The sequence below is a fragment of the Nannobrachium achirus genome (assembly GCF_963921795.1).
Source record: "Nannobrachium achirus genome assembly, chromosome: 13".
NCBI lineage: Eukaryota > Metazoa > Chordata > Actinopteri > Myctophiformes > Myctophidae > Nannobrachium > Nannobrachium achirus.
In genome coordinates this window covers 34,204,779-34,230,122 of record NC_137833.1, presented here as the reverse complement: position 1 = coordinate 34,230,122, position 25,344 = coordinate 34,204,779, and the positions used below count along the sequence as shown (strand labels likewise).

Here is a 25,344-nt window from a genome sequence, read left to right as displayed (position 1 = left end):
GTCAACAACCTAATCCGAGGTATCAATAGATGGGACATAACAAAAAGTCGTTTCTCTTTAGTTGTAAGCTTCATTGTGCATATTTCTAGAGAGCATGCATGTATCTTACCCTTCTGAGCTGTTCTTCTTGTTATTGAAACGATGGCTCCCCTCTCTAACCTATATTCAATAGCAGTCACTGTGTGTGTGTTTTGTGTGTGTGTGTGGGTGCCCAGCCCTATGTGTGCGTCTGCTGCTCTCACTGCCTCAGTTGCTCAGCAATAACGCTATTCCCTGTCCGTGCACATAGCGGCGGGCAGAAGGCGTACAGCCTCATCACCACTAGAGGTCTGTCAATCTTTTTAACATGTCAAGCAAGCCTAAAAAAGCGTCTGACTTCCGGTACATGGACTTCAACATAAAAGTATTACTTAATCTTGATGAATAACTAATGTTATAAATATAGCCTACATATCACTATATGTAGGCTATTTTTTTCCTTCATTTTAAAAAAAATTGTTGTAGGACAGAAAACAAATCCAAAAAGGACTCAAATCAAGGACTGAAATAATCACCATAATTTGACAAGCCTGTTGTTTGATGTAGAATGCAGAGCATGACATTAAGGCTTGTCCTGTTGTCCGGGACAACTAATACATCTTTATGGACAAGTTCATTCAAAATGTAACTGTCCAAGTGTCCATTGGACAAGTGCCTCTTGGTTTAACTTTTTCTGTGACGCGCCTATCAGTTTTGTGCTTTATGCAGACTATGGACTGACGTAGGGGCTTTTAAGCCATGACATCATTTTGTAGGCAGAGGAGAATCTGCCCCCAGAGCATTTTCTGTCCCTCGCTATTTCAAAAAACAACGACTAAAACATAACGACTAAAGTATAATTCTAACACTTTCCTTTCAACAACAAAGAGAAGAAAAATGTGTAAATAGTAAAAATAGTAAAAAGATTCACGGAAACTGGGGGCAGAAATTCTCCTCTGCCTACAAAATGATGTCATACTTAACAGCCCCCATGGAGGTTGGAGGCCTGGAGGGGGCCAAGGGGGGGTCTTATTTATTTGTCAAATAAAAAATAAATGACAGTGAAATGGCTCATTTGTATCCGGACAAGTGACTTTTGTGCCTGGACAAGTGAATGGGAAATGTACTTGTCCAAAGGACAATGACTCAAAAGGTTAATGTCAAGCCCTGAGAATGTGTTGGTGCCGAGGTGCTAAAGCTGTGTTTGTGATGGAGCCATATTTGTTTCAAAAGCCTTCCACAATACTGATAGTTGTACCTCTTTGCCTAAATATTCTTTATGTGCACTGTCTAAAATAACCACAGTTGTAACAAAAATCGTATGAATTAATTTATCAATTCATTCATTCATTTTGAGGGCTTTTTATTTTAGCAAATATGGGCCAATTAGGCTATATTATGTAGGTTATTATAAGGCTCCAGAATAGACACAGCCTATTACATTTGCATATAGAATAAAACCTGTGTAGCTAATATCCTAATATGTGCAATAAATAGGCTATAATCAAAATTACACTTGCATCCCACCTTCTTGGCCAACAGTCAGAGGCTGAGAGAAATATGGGGAGAGTAGAGAAATAAGCAACAGACCATATGCCTATGTTGAAATGTAGCCAATCTACAGTATGTGTTCTATTTTCTATAGAACACATATTCAAGAATTTCAGAGCCAGACAACAGTGCAATTATTACGTTGTTGACCATGTGTCCATCCATCCTCTTTATTGTTTACAACATCTTCCTGGTTTCAAGTGCTTTTTAGTGAATACAGTAGTAGATTTATGTTGTTTTTCCTCCCCCCATATAATGTGTTTGGATACTTAGAAAGCGCGCTATATACATTTGAGATATGTTTATTATTATTATTATTACAGTATTATTATCAGATCTTAATTTGAAGAGTTCACCGACCGGACGTTAAATGCTTACTACTGGGTAGAGTGACGAGCGTGTTAAAAAGCTCAGATTGACATGTAGGGGACAGTGATGTCAGCCATAGGCAGCCTGCGTCTACACTTCCAACTCGACCAGAAGAACCGAGCCCGGTGGGCGGGTTTCCTGGACTCGCTGGTCACGTTCCAGGGTCATTTTTATCAGCGGGCCTGCGCAGCTTCTGGTAGAATATTGTAATAACACATGTGTGTTGCAGCCCAACTGAAACGATGCCCTGGAATGGACGGAGCGCAGAAATATGATGTGTGCTGATGTTGCAATACAATCCGTGTATGATGATTCAATGCTATTTAAACATTTTATAGTGCAGACTGCAGTACATCGTACTTTTTTATTTGATGCCCATGTAACCCACCTTAATTTGTTGATTGATTGATTGATTATTATTTACTAGCAGTTCGCATATGGGGAAAAAACACACAAGAAAATTTCCAACTCGCCAAATCAACTTGCTTGGACACCTCGCCAATGAGCAGGGTTGTCAACAGTGGACTGTCAGTCCAGGAGAATCCAGGAGATTTATTTTTTAGGGGGTGCACGGAACTCCCCAACAGGGGTCTGGTGGTCCTTCCCCCAAAACTTCTTAACAGATATATTTTCCTGTGTTCTGTTGAATTTTGTGCATGTTTGATACTTTTATCAGGCTTGCTTTACTAGCATGGGTACAATTTCAGCCTTAAAATGCCAAATGTAGGTGTACAGATTTGATGACTGAAGCAAAGTAAGACATCCTTAATAATGACTTCTCATCTGGGGGTCCTCCCCCAGAAAATATTTAACATAGTAGATGTAGACTAATTGCCAAATGCCAATCATCCTGGCAAATCCAGGAGCATTGACAAGCCTGCCCAATGAGTGTGGACAATTTGGCGAGTTGGATTTTTGGCGAGAAGACCGGTTACCCATAGGCCTGCCGAGATACCAGCTCTACTAATAAGATTTAGACCAGAAAGCAATGGCTTGTTTACATTCGGGGTCCTTTTGGCTTCAATTCATAGACAAAATGACAAATATACACAGTACTAGTGGCGTTCACGACGTGAACCAAATAAAACAAACCTACATTTCCAATGCCTCATAATGACCTATCAGCGATAACTTATTTATTTACTGTCCACAACAATATAATTGGTGTTGTAAAAGTAACTGCCGTTGGTGTTATAATCGCTTTGCAACGTCTTTTTGCAAGAGACAATTGGACGAAACTACCGTTTCAAACCGGACGGGGACAAAATAAAACCATAATATTGTACAGTAAAAGCAGCTTTTGAATGCATTCTCATATATAGAAACTATATTTGTCTATAACACCATAAACTACATCCGACTCCCAATATCGAGAAAGATACATTGTTGAATTATTTTTTAGAACCCGCACATTTAGAATTTGAAAATGGTTGCGTCCAGTTTTAGTCTTATCAGATTGAATGGGCTTCTGGGTGGGTGGGTGCACTCGAATTCTTTCAACAGATCCTCCGGAAAGGCGGGGTATGGCTCTTATTAAACAGCTCCTATAGGCATTCTAAGCAGCCTCCGCCTACCTTAGATCAACCTGAGAAGACAATCAAACATCCCTGGTGGAGGCGTTGGAGACGGGAATGTGCGTCCTGCTCTAAAGTCCACAGTCCACACGACAACAACATGGATGATCAGCGGGACGTTCAAATGTTCAGGAGGAACACAGGCTCCAGATGTTCTTCTCTCGCCATGGAGATCAAAAGGAAGAAAATAAGAGAGAGTACCATATTCCTGCAAAATGAGGTGCGTATTGTGCGTGGATATGTGCCTCTTGTTGTCAATACTTGCACACACAGTCTGACTGACGGTTTTCCACTTTAACCCTGTAGTGTCCCTATTTGGGCAAAGATAATAATACAAAAATAAATAAAAAAGGCTGAAATGGATAATATCACAACGCGTCGATGCTCGTAATTCGTCCAACAAGGTAGTTACGGCCATATAGGGCTTACATTTATTGTGTTCATTACTACTTTGTTAGCCGCAAGCAACTATTATGCTATAATGCTAGCAGTTGCTTGCGTTGTGGCTACTACTTTGCATTTAACAATTCGTATTTTCTCATGTCTTACTAAAAAGTCTTACTAAAAAGCATCCACTCTGTCTCTGATGTTACGATGTTGTTTAGATTATGCACTGGCGTTTATCATTAGAATATGAATGACATGCTGCACCTGCAAACCTCCCACCAGGACTGAGCCAGTGGCGTCAGTTCAGCAAAAGCTAAGGTATGGCAACATGACTGGTGTCTTGCACGCGCGCCGTTAGCAACAGGCACGATGAAAAGTACATTTTATTATTTCCCCCTGTAGCCAAGGTATGGCAGCTCCATAGCTTGCCATACCCAATTGACGCCTCTGGACTGAGCAGTTTGAAATTGATATGGGAGACAGTTGACAATCTACGTTCCCCTTTTATGAAGGCAGAGAAACGTTTTTTCTTTCCCTTCACCATTAAACTATATTTTGCATGTCATTTTATTTTTGCTCTCACCCCATTTAAACCAATGTTCTTCCAGGCCAAAAGCAGACCAAGTCTTCTGAATGACACTCTTCACATAGTAGAGGATATGAATTTGTTGTATATACGACAGATTTCTAAGAAACTACAGGTTAGCAGAGATAGTTAATCTGTACTGTAGCTCAACTAGGGAGACTGATGGTGTTTGTGTCCCCAAAACAAAGTATCCATTGACAATCCAGTCTGAGTCTACCTCAGAAATAAATGTTGTTTTTGTATTTACTGCCTGTAAAGGCGATAACAAGAGAAAATAAGTATTATTAAGACTTACCGGTATTTTTATTATTAAACAATGTAGTAGAAGAAATGCTAAAATACGTTTTTTAGCCTAATATTTAAAAGTTTATTTTAAAAATGCTATATTTAATTATATTTTTCCTTTTCACTCAAATCTTTGCAATTAAAGATCCTCTGTTTTGGACAATATCAAACATCATCGTCCACCCTCAGACCTTGTTTTATAGCTTCTTCTTCTTCTTCTTCTTTCGTGTATCATCTGCATTGATGTATGCATGTACAGTATATTATGTTAGTATCTCTTATTTGAGTATTTTGTTCACTGCTACAATCACTGCATGTTCTTGACCGCATTCATACATTTCATTTGCTAGCTAGTTGAAGTGAATGTGTCGTGGTCTCTGTATTGTGTAGCATTTGTTAGGGATGCACAATATATAGGTCAGAAAGAAATCTCTGTCTGTGAATCCTCCGCATTATCTTGAGAAGCATCCGACTGATTGGCTTCAAACTTGACGTGTGTATCTGAGTGAAGTGCCAAGTGGGAAATCGATCGGATCAGCCACTATCTGTCTGTCTTGTTGTGTCCCTTTTTTCATCAATATTACATCGTAGGCTGGCCTCCAAGTACTAATGGGTACTGCACTAAGTACTCTTAACGGGTATTGCGTAACGGGAGGGCATGTGTTACAGGTCCAGTATCTGGAGGACTGATGTAAAACTAGAACTGCACTCTGTTGAGGTGCCAACTTGCTCCTTAAGCACAAGTAGGCCATATTATGGCCTACTTGTACACAGCCATATTATGGCCTACTTGTGCACCAGCGGAGCACGCCATGAGGTGCGCTCACCACTGGCGATGCCAGTAACATGACCAGTGGCATCACCAGGAATGCTGGTCCCTCTTTGGCTGTTAATGATGAGTTGCCAGAAATGCTGGTCCCTGATTGGGCTAAGGGCTTAAACACTCATGGCTGGCTACCAACCTACCGACATATAGTACATAATATGCAGCCGAACACAGTACTTATGCGCTCTCCTGGCACATGTAAATACTGCATAAGGTCAGACCAATGTCAAATAAATTATTTGTTAGCTACCTTTTATATTCCACAAAAAAACATGTCATCGAGAATGTTGGTTTGTGCAAAGTCTTTCATTTCATTTTGCACTACTAAAAAAAGCAGACGTGGACCTACAAACTTGCCTTTGAGTGACACAGCTGGCTTCCATGTCCCAAGCCTAACCATAACAGATGTGAGGTAACGGTGAGGCCACAAACAACACTGAAGGGTCCCCCCTCCACCCCCATGTCATCAGACTGTCATTTCCTTTCACGTGTGTCATGGCATTATTATATATTTCCATCCTGGAAAACACATTCCAAAGCATGATAGCTAGCATACTGTCTGTATATTAATTACCAATTTGTAGATATCTTTGTGATTTATTAACATTTTCAATGTTCTCTTCTGTTTGTGTCATAATGTATCTGTCTCGCCAAAAGGACACTAAGCTTCAGGAGAAGCTGGACTTTGAGATGCGTATGCGTGAAGGGGCGTACAAGCTGCTGCTAGCCTGCAGTAAGAGAGTACAGATCCTCAATGCCTCCAAGAACCTGCTTACCTGTAACACCAGGATAAAGGCTTACCTCACTCAACTACAGAAGAAGAAAGAGGAGCAGGATGTGATGGGAGCAGCCTGGAGGTATGGAGATTGGGGATGAATGCAAAACATGGATAAAAGGGAAGTGAGGGCAGAGTTGTGAGCTTGGCAGCTGCCAACTTACCTATTCCCTATGTTTCATGGCATATCTTACAAGTAAAATGTCTTTTTAGAATTTCAGATCCGGTTCCAGATGACCGTGTGCCCTGCACTGGGAAAGTTGCCATTTCAGGTATGATTGTACTTGGCTCGATCCAACATCCAATTTAGCATGTTTCATTCAAAATATAATGTGCACCATTTGTATAATATTTCCCATTTGCCCATACAAAATGATGAATGCAGGAGAATTGACAGTTTAGTGCATTCCCCTTAAAAAAAAAAGAAAAAAAAATATTAGTAGTAATAAATACACTTGGTATTCTATGTTTTAGAGTGAACATGTATGGTTAACATTAGATTTTGTTTCCACAAAATTAACTCTACAGATATTGTCATTTGATGCTTTTCTATTAATATACTTTCCCCCCGATGTGTACTGCTGTAGGCCTGCGTTTTCCACTGATGTGGAAGGATTCAGATCACTTTAACAACCGAGGCAGTGAGTGTCTTTCTTTTTCTGTCTTTATTATCTATGTCTTGTTCCTAATCTGTCTTAACGCACTGCATGATATTATATTGTGAGTGAGTATTAGATTGTTTCCCTTGCACACATATTTAAAACATATTGTTTGTTTCTTTTTAGGCTCTCGTCGGGTAGCCGTCTTCTGTCTGTTGCATGTTGGCGCAGAGGTGTTTGACACAGAAATGGTGGTGGTGGACAGGTCGATCACAGACATCTGTTTCGAGGGAGTCACCGTCTTGTAAGTATTTAGGAAAAATAAACTAAGTATTTTGTGAATGTACAAAATCATGCATATTATTTACCATTACACAATGGCTTATGAAACTCGATACAAAAGATGACTATTCATCTACAGAACCACACGGGCTGCTCTGCCTATTGGCTTTTCCTTCTTCATCTCAAAAACAGCAAAAAAAGAAAATACGGAAGAGAGACACACTCCTTTTTATGAAAAAAATATTTGTTTCGTTTAGGGATGTATTAGTTTCTTTTAGCTTGTTATCCACAAGTTTCCAGCGTCCCATCGTGCATTGTACAGAAGGTGGGCGGTAGTTCCGGCGTCGGCCGCGTCGCAGCCAGGCCAAGTGTGATCTAACAGTCACATCTGCGACGTGAGCTTGTATGTCGGCTCTTTTCAGCTGTTCTCTACACGCTGACCGGATGTGTCCCACACATAATTCTACAGTAAATTCCAGCGGAAATGGGTGGACAGCTTTAAAACATTCTCATAACTTTCTCATTGATTGCTTACCCCCCTCACAGCAATGAGGTAGTACCCCAGTTTGACCTGAAGGTGGAGTTGTGGAGCTGCTCGCTGGAGGATGAGACCACTGTGGTCAACACACCAAAGAAACTTGCTAAAAAGCTGCGGCGGTCCCTGGGCAAGGCTGCCGGCAAGGACCTCCTGCCCCTGATGGACGCTCCTGATGCTGATGCCTTCCTGCAGTCTATTCCCACGTACGTATTACTGTACTGTATATAGCAGGGGTCTTCAACGTTTTCAGGCCAAGGACCCCTTAGTTGAGAGAGAGATTAAGCAGGGACCCCCCACCACCTTTTCATAGATTCCATAATATAGTTTCATTGTTTGACAGCACAATCATCAGTGTATTTTGGATTCATGTCAATTTGTGTTTTCAGATATTTAACCACTTGAACCGTCCATACTTAATAAACTTGACCTTTCACTTTGTACTTAGTCTGCTCTTTTTCCCCTCCACACCAAAGCTCTTTGCTGAAAATAGCCGATCTACAAGCTCACAACGCCTCACGCTGGCGCTGCGAGGCGTTGAGCTTGTAGATCTGCTATTTTTGGTAAAGTTCTCAGATTAAGGACACTAGGGTTCAAGTGGTTAATTAAAAAAAGGTCAAACTAAATATTCTATGCACAAAGATTTGGAGGCCCCCCCTGTAGTAACTCTGAGGACCCCCTAGAGGTCCCGGACCCCCTGTTGACGACCCCTGTATTACTGTATATACGCATTCTCTACTTGATATTGTATGTTATATTGACAAGACGGGGCCATTATTAGGGCTGCAACTATCGATATATTTCTTAACGATTATTATATCGATGACTCTTTCGATTAATTGAATAACCAAGAGGCATGTTCTTTTTAGAAGCACACACACAGACACACTCTTTCCCCCTGGCCCATGATGACATGCATGAAATGGGAATTGACTGTTTATCGATTAATTTATTAAGTATTCTATTAAATGAGATTATTTTTTTATAATGAATTAAATCGATTAGTTCAGAGGTTTTCAACTGAATTTGACCCAGGGACCACCACTATTGTGTCGGTGGGTCCATCATAGACCCATCTGACACACCCATCTGGATATCGTTTTTATCCAACATTTGTGGATACAGCCACATTTGAATGCATCAACTATTTACTAAAGTATTTTTTTTAAGCAGGGCAGCCCAAGTCCTCTGTCAAAATATTGTTATGCAAAAAGAGGTTGCATTAAAAAAGGGCAAATTACTTGCAGTAGTTCAATGCATGGCCAGGGACCACCTGCAATACTGCCGGACCATCAGGGGTCCGCGGACCACTGGTTGAAAACCCATGGATTAGTTCAATTTACTGATGCACCCCTATAAATTAGTTCACTGGTAAACCTGATTATGTCCCTCTTTTACCCAGTGGAGCCAAGTACAGCCTACTGGCTTACAACAACTTGTCTCTGTCCGACGCTGAAGGCAGCTTCCAGTCCCACTCCCTTATCATCCTACAAAACGGTAAGACCAAGCAATGGCACCGAAATGTCACTGTACAGACGTGTACACCCCACTCAGCTCATGATCTGAAGAGTTCAAAGTAAAGTTGGTTGGTTGGTTAGTTAATCAGTTCATTTGGAACGCATGCCAATCTAAAATCAGAATAATCTGCAAAAAGAATTGAGGTTTAATGCCAAAAGGTAGGGGGTGGCCGTTGTCATTCTGTGGGACCCCAAATGACACCCCTCAGCCCTGCATGAAAGTTATGGATTACAGGTTTGAGTGGTTAAACATTTAAACCCTCTATAATTAGTAAAAAGGACCTGAGTTACAACTGTACTTGGACAGCTTTTTCCCCCATATACAACAAATCTCTTCACCAAACGAATAGGCATGCTGGGGTTCAAGAGGTTAATAAAGCAGACATGACTGACAGGTGTGTTGTTGCTTTTCACCTTCACAGCCGAGTGGTCTTCATGGTTGCCACTCTATGGGAATCTGTGCTGCCGACTGGTTGCCCAGCCAGCCTGCATGACACAGAATATGATGAGCGGATTTCTCAACCAGCAGGTAATTTGACTTTGGTTGTCTAAAACCAATTCTCCTGATCTCTCATGATAGAGCTTTTTTTTTTTTTTTACAGAAACATCACTTTCACCCCTATTTTAAATTAACATTATGTAGCATGATACATTTGCTATGTAACATGTTAGCTGTTTGGTATGTAATATTTATTTATTAGCATCTGGCGTTACATCGGAAAGGGTCAACATTTAAGTGTTTATTGGTGTTTGTTTGCGTTCTTTAGCAAAGTGTGGAAGGGGTGAACCGCTGCTGCAGTCTGTACTGTGTGCTGAGTACCGGCTCTCTGTCCTGTTACTATACCCCCGAAGAAATCAATGCCAAGGTGGAGCCCACCCTCAACATTCCCATCAATAAGGTCAGAGAAAAAGATAATTATTCCTGCCTCTTGTTTTGAGCTACAGAAGTGTTTATTTGAAAGATGAACCAAAGCTTAACGTGATAAGTCACACTGCGCTGTGTATTCACCTTTATGGTTGGATTGAGGTCAGAGATAATTTTTATTTTTATGGTGGGCATTTTAAAATGGGAAACAATTGCTTCAGAGTCTTCATTGTATTCCAATAAAACCAGCAATACACATTCAACTTCAAGAGAGCCACACAAACAGTCTTGTCTTCACTAAGCCAGTTTAAAGCTTTGATATTTCACAGTTTAATTCAGTCTCTGTAACGATTTTTACAATGTGCTTTTAGTACAAGATGTGATCAAGATTTCTTCCCCCTATAATTTAGAAAAGTGGCTCTCAGCAGGCTCGCCATTTAAATAAGGACAGTTTACTGGGGTCCTTATTTTATGCCAAATTGGAAGTATAATAATGAACACTATTAAACTTAATAACACTAGTGACACTGTTTGCAACAATCCTGTCTCATTATAACCCACCATTACTGTAGATCACATGTCCAGTGCTTGGTTGTTCTTTCTCCAGGACACGCGTGTCCGTGTGGTGGACAAGGACTCTGTAGGACGGAGATCCAACACTCTGTCCATCAGCAACCCTTCGCCAGGAGGAGCTCAGACCATCGTCTTCACCACAGACACTAGAGAACAGCTGGTTGACTGGCTGGACGCCTTCCACCAACACCTCTATGACCAGAGTGAGTGCGCAGGGAAAGTGTCTTGTGTTGTGTGTATGTTGAGAGCTAGAGGTCACATGGTGTGTCTGAGAACAGCAGATACAGTATGTATTTGTATACTAGTCAATTCAATTCAAAGGAGCTTTATTGGCATGAGAAAACATACGTTTACATTGCCAAAGCAAGTGTCACAAATAAAATAAAAACAGTTGAAAATAGGGAACATATACATTGGGAGGGGGTACAGTATTGTGTAAACAGAGCTATGTCGCATTGTGACATTTTATATATATATACAGGGTATAAAGCTTTTGGAACAAATAACAGCATTATTTTTTCTCAAAATACTGTATGTGCAGTAGGTCTAGATGTCAATCCATGGTTTATAGTACTTAGGGTGGTTGTGTTCTAGAATTTCTTTGTCGCGACAGTTCACAAATCTTTCTTTTTGTGTTCGAACATTGTTGTATTTCTCCCAGTAGGTATGGGAGTTTTTCATCATTGGTCATGTTTTCAAACTCACTTCGGGTCTGTGTAATCTGTGGGAAGTATGTGTCTCTGATGTCTTGTTATAGTACGTGGGCAGGTGGTTAGAAAGTGTAGCTCTGTTTCTGCTAGTCACTAGTGCATTGAGAACGGGTGCTTGTCTACTCTGCATACAAAAGTGTGAATCTGATCTCACAAAGTGTCTAGTTTTAAGGCTGGATCAATGAATAGTTTTAAGTTAAACAACATGGCAATTGCAATATTGACTTATCTAATTCTATATGTGGTGTCACCAGACCAGTGGCTGCATTGCTGTGGCCAGTTGATGAAAATCGAGGTGGCATCGCCACGGAAACCTCCCCTCTTCCTCACCAAGCAGGCTGACTCTGTTTACAATGACCTCAGTAAGTACAGTTGCTTGATGCGATTGTGTATATTAAGGGTGCAACAGTTCAAATCTGATTTAGACAATCCCTAATTTGGGTACGTCATTTTAGGCTAAACATTAAAATGTCTTAGCCGTTCTACCAGCTCAGAACGCTTCACGGTGAACCGCATCACGTGCAACGTGTTGTGAGCTTGTTGATCGGCTATTTTCACTATATGTGAAATGAGGCATAGGTGGGTAATTCATGTTTTTAAGTTTGGGTCCCAAGAGTCCTTCCCAGAAATGTAGTGCAAAAAAAGTACAATAAGGGTGCTTTTCGACCAACAAAGAACCAGTTCGGGTTCTTTCTCCCGCCTATGGGATGAACCAGAGGTGAGCTTTTCCACCGAGAACCGAGTTCGTACCGAACTAATTGTATACAATGTAACTATATTTCAGTGCAATAACTACGATTTTTAGCCTGCTGTTGACATACTGCTGAACTGTAGCTTCCTGCATTTAGTAGTGGCATTTTAAAAGTTCTGTCCCTTGATGAATGCCAACAGCTGAATAGCTAGCAGCAGGATCAATGGTCCCTTTTCACAGACATGTCATAGCAGGGTGAAGACAGCTGCAGCCAATTAAATTAATGAGTCCATTTGATTTAGGGATGTCAAACAGCAACGCTTGCTAACTGGTACACCTAAATCAAACATAATACCCACTATTCATTTTATTAGCTGCAACAGTATTTCCCCTGTTATGACATGTCTGCGAAAAGAAGCTTAATCGTAGAAAGAATGGAGAAAATAACCAGATAGTGAGTGGGGGAGAAAACATGGGCAGAAGGTCTGTTTAGAATACACAAGGTTCCGTTTTGTTTACATCTGTGTAATCTCAGAGTTACAGTCCTGTAATGCAGTGGTTCTCAACCTGTGGGTCGGTACCCCCAGGGGGGTCCCCAACTTATATGCAACATTGTTTTCTCACTCAACAGTAAACAAACCAACACGGTTTAAGTGTATAGAGTGTTATATGCACGTTTCTAAAGTGACAATTTAAGGACTTTAATACCTCTAAAATGGCAAATTAAACATTGGCCAAATTGTCACATTTTAGAGGCAGAAATTGTGAAAATAGCCAATCTACATGCATACCACTTAGGCAATGCCACATAGGCATGGATGCCTGGCGGCGGTGGCGCCGGTTCAATTCCCGATCCAGACGACCTTTGCCGCGTGTCACTTCCATCTCTCCCCCCATTTCTTGTCAGTCTACTGTCCTATCAATAAAGGCACTGAAACAAATCCTTTTTTTTTTTGGGCTGTCAGACTAATGACATGGTACCTGCTTATTTGAGCACGTAGAAACATAGGTGCGCACACAGAAACATTATATCCCAATTAAGACCATAACCGGGGTATAAGACTATTCCAGATTCTGCCTGCATATAAACATGGCCAATAATGCTTTGGTTTTTGTTTTCTCTCTCAGGTATAAATTCCCCTGTCAAGTTTGAAAGCATCACAGACATCATTCATAATAAGATTGAAGAGACTGACGGACACTTTCTCATCGGTGAGGAAGAGAAAAGGGAGGCACCCAATTGGTCTACTCCGTTTGATGGCTCCCAGCCAATAGTAGTTCAGAAGAATGTTCTTTCGCCGAGCAAAAGCTCCACGCCATGTTCGAGTCCTGCCCCCAGCACAAGCTCCGTGTCCGGCAGCAACAAAAAGCGCCGTGCCCCTCCCCCACCCTCTGACAGACAGCCTTATACTCCTCCCAGCCGTCCAGCCAGACCCCCCCTCCCTCCATCTATCTGTCGTCCCCCTCCTCCTACCTCATGTCAAGAGAAAGAGAACTCTGGCACTCGCACCTCTCGTCCGACTGCGAGGTCCAAAACCGGCAGGCCGTCTCTGGACGCCAAATTCTCTGCCATCATCCAGCAACTTCAGAGGAACAATGGCGGAGGCGGAGGCGCAACCGGCCCGAGCCGCAGAAACGCTCCGCTGGGCCACATTGACATACCGCCTCAGGGTCAGGACCTGGACCACCAGAACCAGCACACCCAGTCCCAGACCCCTGAGGCTGTCGCCCAATCGGGGTACTTTAGGTCCGGTCTTGGTTTCGGGCCTGTCCCAGCACCTAGGAGCAAGCTCAGGAAGTCCTTCAGAGAGAAGATGAACCCCAAAGCCTGGTGATCTTCAGGGTTCTCAGGCTCTTGTTGATGGTCCATTAATGGCAAGTAATCGATGACAGCAGTTGCGTAACTTCCTTGAAGGTTATTAGTTGGCTCGTTATCTTGACACCAAGGCAGTAGATTTGTGTGAATACCACTGAGAAGGAAGGTTTTATTTCTCAGCCCTGCCACTGGAGCATGGAACGAGAAAAATAGCCTTTTGAAAAAGCACTCAAATTGGAATTGATCCACTATTGGCATGTTCTGTTAATGTGGTTTCTTCGTGTCGACTTTGTGGAGACTTTATGGTACAAGATTTAAGGCCTGAGGTGAACTCATTTGTCCATTTCTCAGAGGTCTTAATAATGGAGAGGCCTTGGGTCTGCAGTGATGGCGTGAACAAAATGATTTAGTAGAAAATCTAGAAATGCTGTCCACAGACACAATACTCGTGATGGAATGACTGAATATGAGTCTGTTGAATAGCCCAGATAATGAATGTCCTTGTATGCCTTCTGAACATATCAGTAATAATCTTAACCACTAGATATTGAAACCACTTTACTTTATCAGAAGGAATGGATGTCCTTGTAATTACATTCAATACAAGATAGTTTTATAAAATGGACAAGAAGAACCTCGGTCAAAGCTTTCATACTGTAGCTGTGATCCCTAAGCTATTAGTTTTATAATTTGTTCACTAAATAAAATGTAGATGTGGATGGTGTTATGATCTTTGAGCCTTGAGTTTAGACAGTTGATTGTACAATAGGGGGCCAGTAAAATCAACAGTGTGTTCCTAATCTGTTGACCACTCAGAATGACTATAAATAATGTGGAATCAGTCACTTTAATGACATTTAGCTATAAAGGTGGAAGGATTGTTTTGCACCCTGTTAATTAGTAGTTATAATTGTTGTGTAAACACGTTTTGGTAATAAAACTGTAACCTGCCAATAACTTGTCTTAGTAAATATATTTGGATCAATACAAAATTAACAAACCACTATTTGTGCCAGTAGAGTATTGATTCACTCACTCCTTATTTTACTTTTTTTTTTGTATGCCTGTTTATTTTTTAGAAAACATTAACCTTGTATAAAGATTACAGACAGTAATGGTGTTGAACTATTCATTGAAACAGAATTGTGATCTCTAGCCAAATGTGGCAATGTCTTATGTTGAATTGTGTACATTTTGTAATGTCTTTATGTAGTTAAGCATTAATTGTAGCACAGTACACCATGACTTAGAGTAGATAATTTGTTTACCAAGTGCAATTGTTTTTCCTAGAATCTGCAATAAAGTGCTCTACATTCATCCCCAGTGAACATGCTCTTTTTGCTGAGCTTTTGTTAATGTTATTCATGGCAAAGGTTTACCAGGGGGTGGCAATACAAGTCAAAGTATAGCTTGTGTTGTAGGCCGGCTGACACACCCGTGGAGATGGATGCACTGGCAGATTTTCTACTGCAGCAAATGTTCAATCTATGCCCCACCATACGATGGTAACGCGTGCCAATAATGGCAGATCTACAAGCTCACACTGCTTGGCATCCACTGCATGTTGCGAGCTCATAGATCGGCTATTTTGAGCGTGCAACACTGTCGTCCGACAGAAGTATAAATCTGGCTTAAACTGGTGAGAAGCTTCCCTGGCTGTCAGCCCAGAAGTAGCTTGTTGTGAAGATTAGGGCAGGGAATCGTAGACAGATAATGGCAATACAATAATAAATCCCATATTCTCACTGCATTTCCAAGGGGGGAAAAAAACATTACATCAGATGTGATTTGAGTTACACTACATTCAGTGATTAAATATTAAGACTGGATATAACTTACAGAACCTTTTTTCCTGTCAACCAAAATTAAATGATTGTACTATTAAAAGCAAGGTGTCAAGGGTGTCCAGTGACAAATATTGATTCAATGCAGTTTCTCATTTCCCTTAATCCAACAAGCTGCTCAACTGCAGCTCAGCAAAATGATATCACCGCAGGCGAGACGTGTGTTGATAGTAAAATATTTTAATTAAATATACAGGAGGTTGTAACATACAAAATGTTTTCTTTATTCTCTTTTCTTCTTGCTCGCCAACTGGGTGATCGGTAAACAGATGGCTTTTGTATCAAAAACATGTTCAATATGCGCATTATGGAGACAACATGGAAAACAAAAAAATGTGAAAACGACAAATAAAAAGATAGCGTATCCTACTTCTTTAAATCGTAGTGTTTAAATCTAAGATGATCACGGTGACCTTGAACAACCAACAAGGACACAGATTGTGTAACCGACTCGTATACTATACTTATGCTATTTACAGAATATAACAGCTTACATAACAACCACACAGTCCTATCTACAGTGCTATTTACACAGAAAATAAGACAGGGGAGAGGGGTTGCTGTGGAATTGATCTCAGTTGAGCCTTCTGTACAGGTCAGCACTAACACAACCGAAACCAGTTTTGCCTACACACAGAAATGTACAGTACTTAATCAGAAATGATCTATCTTAAAAGTATCCTGTAAAACCTTACACACAGACATTTACAGCTTGTGTTGCTTTCTTCCTTTTTTGCTCTCCCTAAAGCACCAGACATCTTTAACTGTGTATTCTGACCGTCCCGGCTTGCCATTAACAGCCGTTATGGAGGGTGTTGAAACCAAGAGCAGGTGTTGCCTTGCCACCTCAGGCTACAGCACAGCACTGTAGACATACTTTATGGTGCATGGTACCTTTTGAACACTGCTTTTAAAAACACACACACACACACACACACACGCACACACGCCATTCCCTCCAAGGGATGTCAGAACTGACACCTGACGCAGGTCAATGTCAAGTGCCTGTAAATCTTTTCAAGTATTCTGTGATTGATTGCCCAACACAACTAGGCTAATTCAATAGTGTGATAAGCGTAAAATACTGACCGTTTAGAATTAAAGCAAAATTGTTCTATTTTTGAAGGGGACCCTACATCCAAACCCCTAAATGCCACTTTACCACAGGTCTGGTGTCATTGTGTGCATGGGTGTTGCATTACAGACTAGAAGGACAGTAATATCCCTACAGTACATTGCAACAAAAAGATAAACCTTAACAGTTGTAGTTCTAATTCTAATCCTGCGAAAGGCACAGATATTTGCAAAGCAATATAAAACTGACAACATTCCTATTAAATTATACAGTGAGCCTTTCCAGCTTGTTGAATAGAGGAGGTTTAGTTTTTTGATTATTATTTTCTTTTTTTACAAAAAGAGCTTTTCAAGTTTTCAAGAAAAGAAATTCTTGTGGTGAGCGTTCAGCAGTGTTGTCTGCTTCATTACACTGGCCAGAAAAAAACTAAAACCTAAAAACAAGCTGTTACAGGATACTAATTACATGGGGATTGAATCACTTTAGTTTCAATTCAGAAAGCAAAATAAGAACTGCCATTCAACAACTGAAATAATAATGAACAAAGAAAAACATTCATGGTTTGTCAATTACGTAGTGATTGATCTAAAATAAATGTGATCATCTATTTCCTGAAATGAAAGCGAGTCTACAGTACATCCATCTCTAGTCTATAGCACCTCAGTATGTTATGATTAAGTTAATATTCATGTTGTGCATCACGGCAGCATGTGAGTGTCCATTCCAAAGGAATCCAGGCGGAGTTACTGTAGCTAATAAACAGGCAATCACTTCTTATTCTTCTGCACAGAGCCATGTAAACAGATACAAACACTGCTGGCTGAACCAACTGTACTATTAGGCTAAACAGCTGTCGCGCCCCTAGTTTAATGGATTTCTGGAGGATCTCTGTCTTGCTGCATTACTTTTAGTGTTGTTTCAGCAATAACGTTTAGCCCTCAGACACGGTAAACAAATTGTTTCTCTCTGTTGTACTCTGTTGCTGTTCAGAGGTTCAGAGCAATAACCTGACTCAGATCACTGAGAACAGGAAACCATTTTGTGAACACATACATCTGCATTGTGCAAATAAGAACACATATACTGTGTTTTTGTGTATGTATGTAAAGATAGATTTTATATATCACTCACACACCCACCCACACACGCGCACACACACACGCACGCACGCACGCACACACACACACACACAGTAAGTGGTGATAAAAAAATGAACAACAGTGCAAAGTACAATATATGAACAAGTAACCAAAACAATGAGAAAATTGCATTTTTAGCCTATTTGACTGATGAGTTTATCAGTCCGCAATCTGCCAGAGATTTATCATAAACATTATGCTGACTGAGCCACCATTCAAGAGCGAAAGAGAGAGAGAAAACAAAGACAAGAAATCAAGTCTGTGGTAGTGAAATGAGGGAGATGAGACAGAAGGTAAAGAACACAGTATCTCCTGTCTGTCTCTTACAGTCTGGTGCTGGGGTGCACTGAGGACAGCTGAGGTGGTGGCAGGGTGGAGAGGGGGTACAGGTGGTGGAGCAGGTCTCCATAAAGCGCCGCCCCACCAGGATGTCTGTAGAAGTGATGCGGACTGGGGGCCGTGGCCATCAGCTGCCTGTGAAGCATCATGGAGTGGAACGCTAAGGGTGGTACGAGGGGCGACACAGCCGTCTGGCTCTTAAGGTACTGAAAACCTGGGTGTTGTTGGAGCCCGTCCTGGTGCCTCGGCGAAACCAGGCTCCCAGGGGGGTACATGCCTGGATAGAGGGCGGCGTGGGGCGGTGGGTAGTTGAGGTGAACAGCGTGAGCGTGCGCCGGCTCAGCCGGCTTCAGTTCTTCTGGGTCACCGCGGCGGAGTGGCCCAGCAGGGTGCATCGGTGTCACCACGCGGACTTTCCTTTCTGGGACACCCTCGTTTTCAGGTTCCCCCAGGGTTCGCTTGCTGGGTCGAACTGTGCTGGATGTGTCAGGGGAGGTTTTGGGGCTGGGGAACGACTGGCGGTGTTCTGCGGGGCTCTGTTTTTGAGGCGAGATGGTCATGGGAGGGACTCTGCACGCCTTCGGATGAGAGTCCAAACCTTGGTGCATGATGGGGTAGGGGAGGCTGCAGAAGGAGGGCTTAGAGAATGAGGACACCCTCTGAGAGACAGACTTAGAAATACTGAAGTCTCTGGGCTCATCTTCAGCCGATCTACAATCTCCATGTGTTTGAGTTCTTTCACTGTAGTGAGATCTATAGGCCAAGCCCTCTCGCTCCAAGCTACTACAAACAAACGCTTCGCTGCCCTCACTGTCTCTGATGTAATGACCCCTCTTCTCTCCAGTGGGAAAGCTGGCCAACCTCTCCTGGCTCAGACAGTTCTCGGTTTGCCTGTAAAGACTGTGCAGGTGAGGGGAAGAGTAACAATCACTGGCATAGCTCTGCGGCTGGGCCTGGAGGAGTTTCTCCCCAGAGTTCTCCGCCCCATCCTGCGCTTGGTGTCTGGGGAGGAAGGGCTGCCATGGAGCGCTGACCTGGGGTTGGAGGTGGTGGCTTGTTCGTGAGGGATATGTCTCTGAAATTTCCCCTAGAGGGCTCCTCTCCAGTGAGCCACTACTGGCATGTTGAGAAGGCTTGGTGCTCTGAGCGTGTTGGATGACTGACGGCCTGAAGACAGGTGCCAACTCTGGGCCACTGTCTGTCATGGACCCATGTCTCTTTTCCCCCACCTCCTCCTCAATGTTCCTCCTCTCCCGCTCCCCGTCACCAACCGATACTACAGAGAGAGGAGTGACAGTGGTAGGAGGAGGGGGCTGGGGCGGGGGAGAAGTAAAGGAGTAAGGATTTGTCTCACACACTTGAGAAAGGAGTTTCTTCTTAGCCAGCGGAGACATGACCCCCTGGCTGGATTTGCAGTAGGCAGTCGTCTGTGTTGTGGGGGTCTGAGAATAATCTTTCTTAATGACACTATAGTCCTGCTTCTCTGGGAAGGAATCTGTAATGGAGTCCACAGACTGTCTCTCTGCCTGCTTGCACATGGGCAGCACCTTCCCCACTCTGCCCCCATGACTCTCTATGGAGTCTTTGACCCTTGACGTGGGCTCTGGCAGGGCAATGTGCCCAGCATGCTTGCTCTGGTCCCAGCGGTGAGGCAGGTACAGGTTTTTAGGAATGAAGGGAGCCTCAGTTGGCTGTTCAGAGGTGAAGTTCTCAGGGTGGAGTGCCTTTCCGATCGGCCTCCACTCAGAGTGGGGACTGGGCCCCCTGTGGAGATGCACATCTGCGTGTGGTAACCTACATTCAGGCGCTTTAGGTGGGAGCGAGGACGGCTCCTCTGCTGCCAATGACTCCTCTTTCTTCAGGGTTAGATGCAGCTCTTCCTCCTCAATTATGATTGGTTCATCTGCTGAAATTACCTCCTGTTTTGAGGCGGCAGAGAGCTCCTTCTTCACTTCATTGACCAGGTCATTCTGAAAGTGATAAAAGATTTTTTTTTTTACTGTTTAACAAGTGTAACAAATTCAATTAGATATGAATGCTGACATCAATCCAGATGAGACAGTAGGAAAGCTGGTAAAACATTGCAAGCCAAAAGTATTTGTATAGCACACTTCATAGACATTGACAGTCAAGTACAAATCAAAGTGCTTTACATAGGCATAAATTGTCTTTCACAAGATAGGTACCTGTATTTTAACCTAAATAAAAATTATGAAAGGTGAAAGTGCAATTATGATTTTAGTTATCCTCACACAATCAGCAATACACTCTTATTTTGTGGCTGTCGGGTGGAAAACCCATGTCCAAAATCGTTTCAGGATTCAAATTAAAAAATAGCAAAAATAAAAAGATGTACATGCTCACAACAGGTTGCATTGCAATGCGTTGTGAGCTTGTTTATCTTCTATTTTAGCTACTTTTTGTGTGACACTGTAGAAAGTTTATGATTGATTTACACAAAAACACATGAAAAGTTCAAATGTTTTTCGACTATTCGAAAATAGCTGATCTACAAACTCTGAGATCACAGTCACACATACTTTTTGAAAAATGTTTACAAATCTTCTCTTATGGGGGTCTCTGGCACAACATATTTTCAAAAGTCCAAATACCATGAATTTGGGGGACCTCAACATGAAACACTGTTCTAGTGTTCCCCTACACTGACTGAACGTATTGAGAATCCCAAACTCCTTTCTCTTCAGAAGTGCACATTCTATTATTATGTGTTTCTTTCATACCTATTGCACGACAATTCACACATTTTGCATCAGAAGTGTTGATTAACTGAAAGGCTGGAGTGTTTTTCTTTTTTTTAATGTGGATACTTTTGTGACTAACCTGTGAGGGATCTTGGTCTTTCTTGGTGGCATCTCTGTCCTTTTTATTCCCTTGCTTGGGATTACTGCTAGAGCCTTTGGCTTTCTTGGCTCCTTTGGCTTTGACCCCCACGACCTTCTCCTGGCCGCCTTCCTGCTTCCTGGGTTTGACCAAAGGGAGGGGCTCGTCCTTCTCACCCTTGACGTGTCTCTCATAGGGAAGCAGTAACCTGGAAAGAAGCCAGCCAAGGTTGAGAAGCGTGTTGCACTATTATGTAAATGCTGCATTGTGTCACAGGTAGTTAACCACTTAAACCCTGTATACTTCATTACCTCCCGGGGTGTCTATATCAGCGATTCCTGTGGGTCGGAGCCCACTGGTGGGGCCTCAAGGGTACTGCAAGTGGGCCCCAAAATAATTGTCAAAACACTCAAATTAAAATGTATATTTATTTAAAAAAAAAAAAAAAAAAACTCAATAAATAACTACCTTAAGTATCCTATAGCTCCAATGATCCGAGCCGGAACACAATCAATTGATTGATCAAATAAACAAGCTCTGAAAATGCATGTGGCCCATTCATCTGACCACTAAACACGTGTTAAGTGGTCAGATGGGTGGACCGCAGACGATTTCATGATTTTCAAGCGGGCCCTGCTCCATAACATGTTGAGAAGTCTATACAATGCCTCCACCCTTTTCCCCTCTATATCAATTGTCTTCACCAGAATTAGCAATCAACAAGCTCACAATACAATACAGTGTTGTGATCTACTATCTGTTACTTTACTGTGTATATAGCTTGTAGATCTTCTATTTTGGCCATATGTTCGCCCCAGAACAGAGAAGCTAGTATTCATGAGGTTAAAATAGAAGGTGGCAACATAAACAGAAAAGAATAGAACCAACATTTCCATTCACTGCAATGCTGTGCTTCTAAGTCCATGGAAGAGGAAGTATTATCAATCCTTGGGGACCTCTGTGACATATAGTCAGATTTCGACTGCAGCTTTAGCACCACACGTAAAAACAGATGATGATATGGTATCCATATCAATAAGTGTCATAAGTTTCAAAGTAAGTGGCTGTGAACACAGAAGTAGGGCATTCATGACCTGTCTATAGTAAATTATATCTATTGGGTGGGGTGGCACATCCATTCACATCTAGACAGGTGCTGAATGGAATCAATCCATCAAGAATCCACAAAAGCAAAAAGGTCCGCACACAATACACACTGTAGTGTGTTGTCATGTGTCCTACTTTCACACTCCAAATTCTATACTCATCGTCATCGCTTTTTGCCCTTTAGCGTACAAGAAATTCACATGCCACCATGTTGTACTAATGGAAATGACAGAGCACTGCTGGCTTCATAGAGCTGCAAGTACCAGCAATTTCAAATTTGAAAGATACATAGAGTTTATCGATTCATCAGCTTCTTTTTTGTTTCATTAACTTTTATTAACTGTTCTTTTTATTCTCCTTTGAAACAGCAGAGATGATACTCCTCATGATATTTGATAAGGGTAGCTGTGAATACTGAATAGCTCTCCTCCTCTAAACTATGTGACAAATCAACACCACATTTCAAAATCCAGTGATTTAAAATCTTATTGATTTAAAATCTTTAATACATACAGACATTTGTATGTATGTTCTGTTCTGTTGTGTTGTTTTGGCAGTATGATCACATCAATTAATGAAAGGTTTGGTGAAATGGAAAATCTAACCCAGTTTGAAGTGAGTGGTGCATTTGAGCAGTTCATTTAATTAAGCTATACCCTTGTGTGTGTGTGTGTGTGTGTGTGTGTGTGTGTGTGTGTGTGTGTGTGTGTGTGTGTGTGTGTGTGTGTGTGTGTGTGTGTGTGTGTGTGTGTGTGTGGGGAGCACCACTTGGACACTCAGGCCTGCCACTGGTCACCCAGCGGTATTGCAGTTCATGCTACCTTACATAGTTATATATTAGTTACATACACACACAGTCAAGCTTTGGAGTGGTGTGCACCAAAAATATGTTTTTTTTAATGAAAGAATGAGTCTGCCCTCTTTCTACCAAATAAAGGGAGTGGCGTCACATTCAAATAATTATTCTATTCCCCCCAAAACTAGAAATGTTTCAAAAATGCACCACAGAAGTCTCACAAGGCAAAATAGCCAATCAAAGTGATCACTGGCCAGTCTAAGCTGAATGGGGCTGCAGAAAGAAAGAACGCCGTTTGTGCATGTTGGCTCGCTGGAAAAGCTCTGGAATGGTATGAGACGTTAATTAGTATCATTGGTAACACCTGTGTTTACCCTACTATTTCATTTCAATATGGCTGCCGAGGATGCAATGATAGCCTGGCTGCCATGTCTGCTATGTCATTTAATGTCAGTTTACATTTTATGATGTCAACACAACGCTGATCACAACACAACTCCAAAGGGTCTCTGGACACCAATTGTACAAATTGCATTTTGAGGTTTAGGTGGAGCAATTATCTTTTTAACCACACCTCCAACTTAGTAATTCTGTCATCACTCTCAGTGCCAGTAAAACAAGGTCTTGTTTCTCATGTGAAAGCCACAGTGACTGATAAGTACAAAGGGGGACAAGAGCATGTTGTTTGGATAAACCAGAAATAGAATGAACTACGCCAGAGGCAAACACTAGAACAGGAATGCTGCCCAGAAACATTGTAATACCTAATACGCTTTCAAAAACACCATTCCAATTAAACTAGCTCAGGGGAATTCCACATTGAGGAATGCGTTGGTGTGTGTGTGTGCGTGCGTGCGTGCGTGTGTGTGAAAGAGAGAGAGAGAGAGACAGACAGAGAGAGAGAGAGAGAGAGAGAGAGAGAGAGAGAGAGGGTGATTTCTGTGGGCATAGAAAGCAAGTGTGGGTTTGTGTGAAAACCACACTGGGCAGGTATGTTCTGTATGCATTAGCCAGAGCTAACTGCTGTCTGGCACTCCAGAAGGCAAGACAAAAGCCAGGTAAACCTCACATCCCATTTGTCTCACAGCACATAAATTCTAATCTAATCTAATCTTCTAACCTGATTAATCACCTAAGCCCTTAAAGCGGTTTGAGCAATAAAAAATATTTCAGCTCAGTAACTGTTGGTTCTTGTTTGGAGCATACTGTCCGGTGGCGGTAGATTAATTACACAAGGACTACACTCTGGTTTAATCAAATCATTTCTAAGTGACAAAGACATATATTGTGGAAAACTACAGTACCACTACCACAGAGCCTTATCAAACACCAAATCTCTTCGCTGAAAATAGACGATCTAAAAGCTCACAATGCATCACAACGTGTCGTGCTGTGAGCTTGCAGATCACCTATTTTCACCTATTATGACAGAATATGGAAGCTAGGATTCATGCGGTTAACTCCCCCTCCAAATATTCCTGTCCATTTGCTATATCTGATGACATACCTAATGGGAACATTAGGATGTGAAAGACGTTGTAAAGGCCGGGTGCAGGACACTGACATAAAGAGACAAGCTGGGAGGGGACTTTTTACTGCTCAGAGCAGAAGATGGAAATTGACAGCAGACCAGAAACATTTCAAACAATGTTATGGAGAGGAACCTGAGACAGCGATAGAACACATCATTCTAGCGCTCAATAAACTCCTCCAAAAGGCTTGCCAACTACTCTGTCAAGTTTTTTTCCCCTCTCTATCCTTCCTTTCTTTTAAGATAACAATCCATAACAGCCGGGCGGAAACATGACTTCTTCAGTCATGAGAGAAAAATAAGTTCTCCTCATGTAACGACAAGAGACGGTTGCTCAATTCCTTTTAAGGGACATGGCAGTAAAACAAACAATGAATCAAGAGCCATTTCGCCTCCTCTTCAAAAGGAAGGGGGGGAGGAAGCCTCAGAGAGTTCAAGAGGCTCCGTGGGATTTTTTTTTTCTTTTTTGTTATTTTTCCTCCGAACAAAAGTGCTGGCAGGGAAAGCGGCGAAACTACATTTCGTACAGCTGGTCTGGCACCAGGCCCCAGGCCAAGAAAGGAAATGTACTATTAAATGTGACTTATTGGAAAGGGAGCGAGCAGAGGAGGAGCAAAGGAGAGAGATGGAGAGAGAGCACTATGACAGATGGTAATGAGAGGCAGAAATGATTTGTCACAAAGGGGGAAAAAATTGAGAACAAATAACAATTC

The 25,344-nt window shown here is 42.0% G+C and overlaps 2 protein-coding genes across 2 annotated transcripts in view; one reads left to right on the top strand and one right to left on the bottom strand.

Moving 5' to 3' along the window:
* Positions 1 to 3,398: 3,398 nt before the first annotated feature.
* rtkn2 (rhotekin 2) lies at positions 3,399 to 14,591 on the top strand. Its single transcript, XM_080739830.1, has 12 exons — positions 3,399 to 3,732; positions 6,254 to 6,453; positions 6,585 to 6,643; positions 6,959 to 7,012; positions 7,157 to 7,274; positions 7,799 to 7,993; positions 9,190 to 9,284; positions 9,727 to 9,833; positions 10,072 to 10,203; positions 10,777 to 10,945; positions 11,707 to 11,814; positions 13,272 to 14,591. Exons 1-12 carry the CDS (start codon positions 3,613 to 3,615, stop codon positions 13,976 to 13,978), a joined length of 2,064 nt encoding a protein of 687 aa, XP_080595956.1. The 5' UTR covers positions 3,399 to 3,612; the 3' UTR covers positions 13,979 to 14,591.
* A 1,376-nt stretch (positions 14,592 to 15,967) lies between these two features.
* The window catches only part of LOC308297062 (AT-rich interactive domain-containing protein 5B-like), a 94,960-nt gene continuing 85,583 nt past the window's right edge, over positions 15,968 to 25,344 (bottom strand). Inside the window, exons 9-10 of the mRNA XM_080740453.1 lie at positions 21,198 to 21,405; positions 15,968 to 20,326 (exon numbers count right to left, since the gene is read on the bottom strand). Coding sequence (XP_080596579.1) covers positions 18,341 to 20,326; positions 21,198 to 21,405 — 2,194 coding nt within the window. The 3' untranslated portion in view covers positions 15,968 to 18,340. The remainder of the gene's footprint in view (positions 20,327 to 21,197; positions 21,406 to 25,344) is intronic.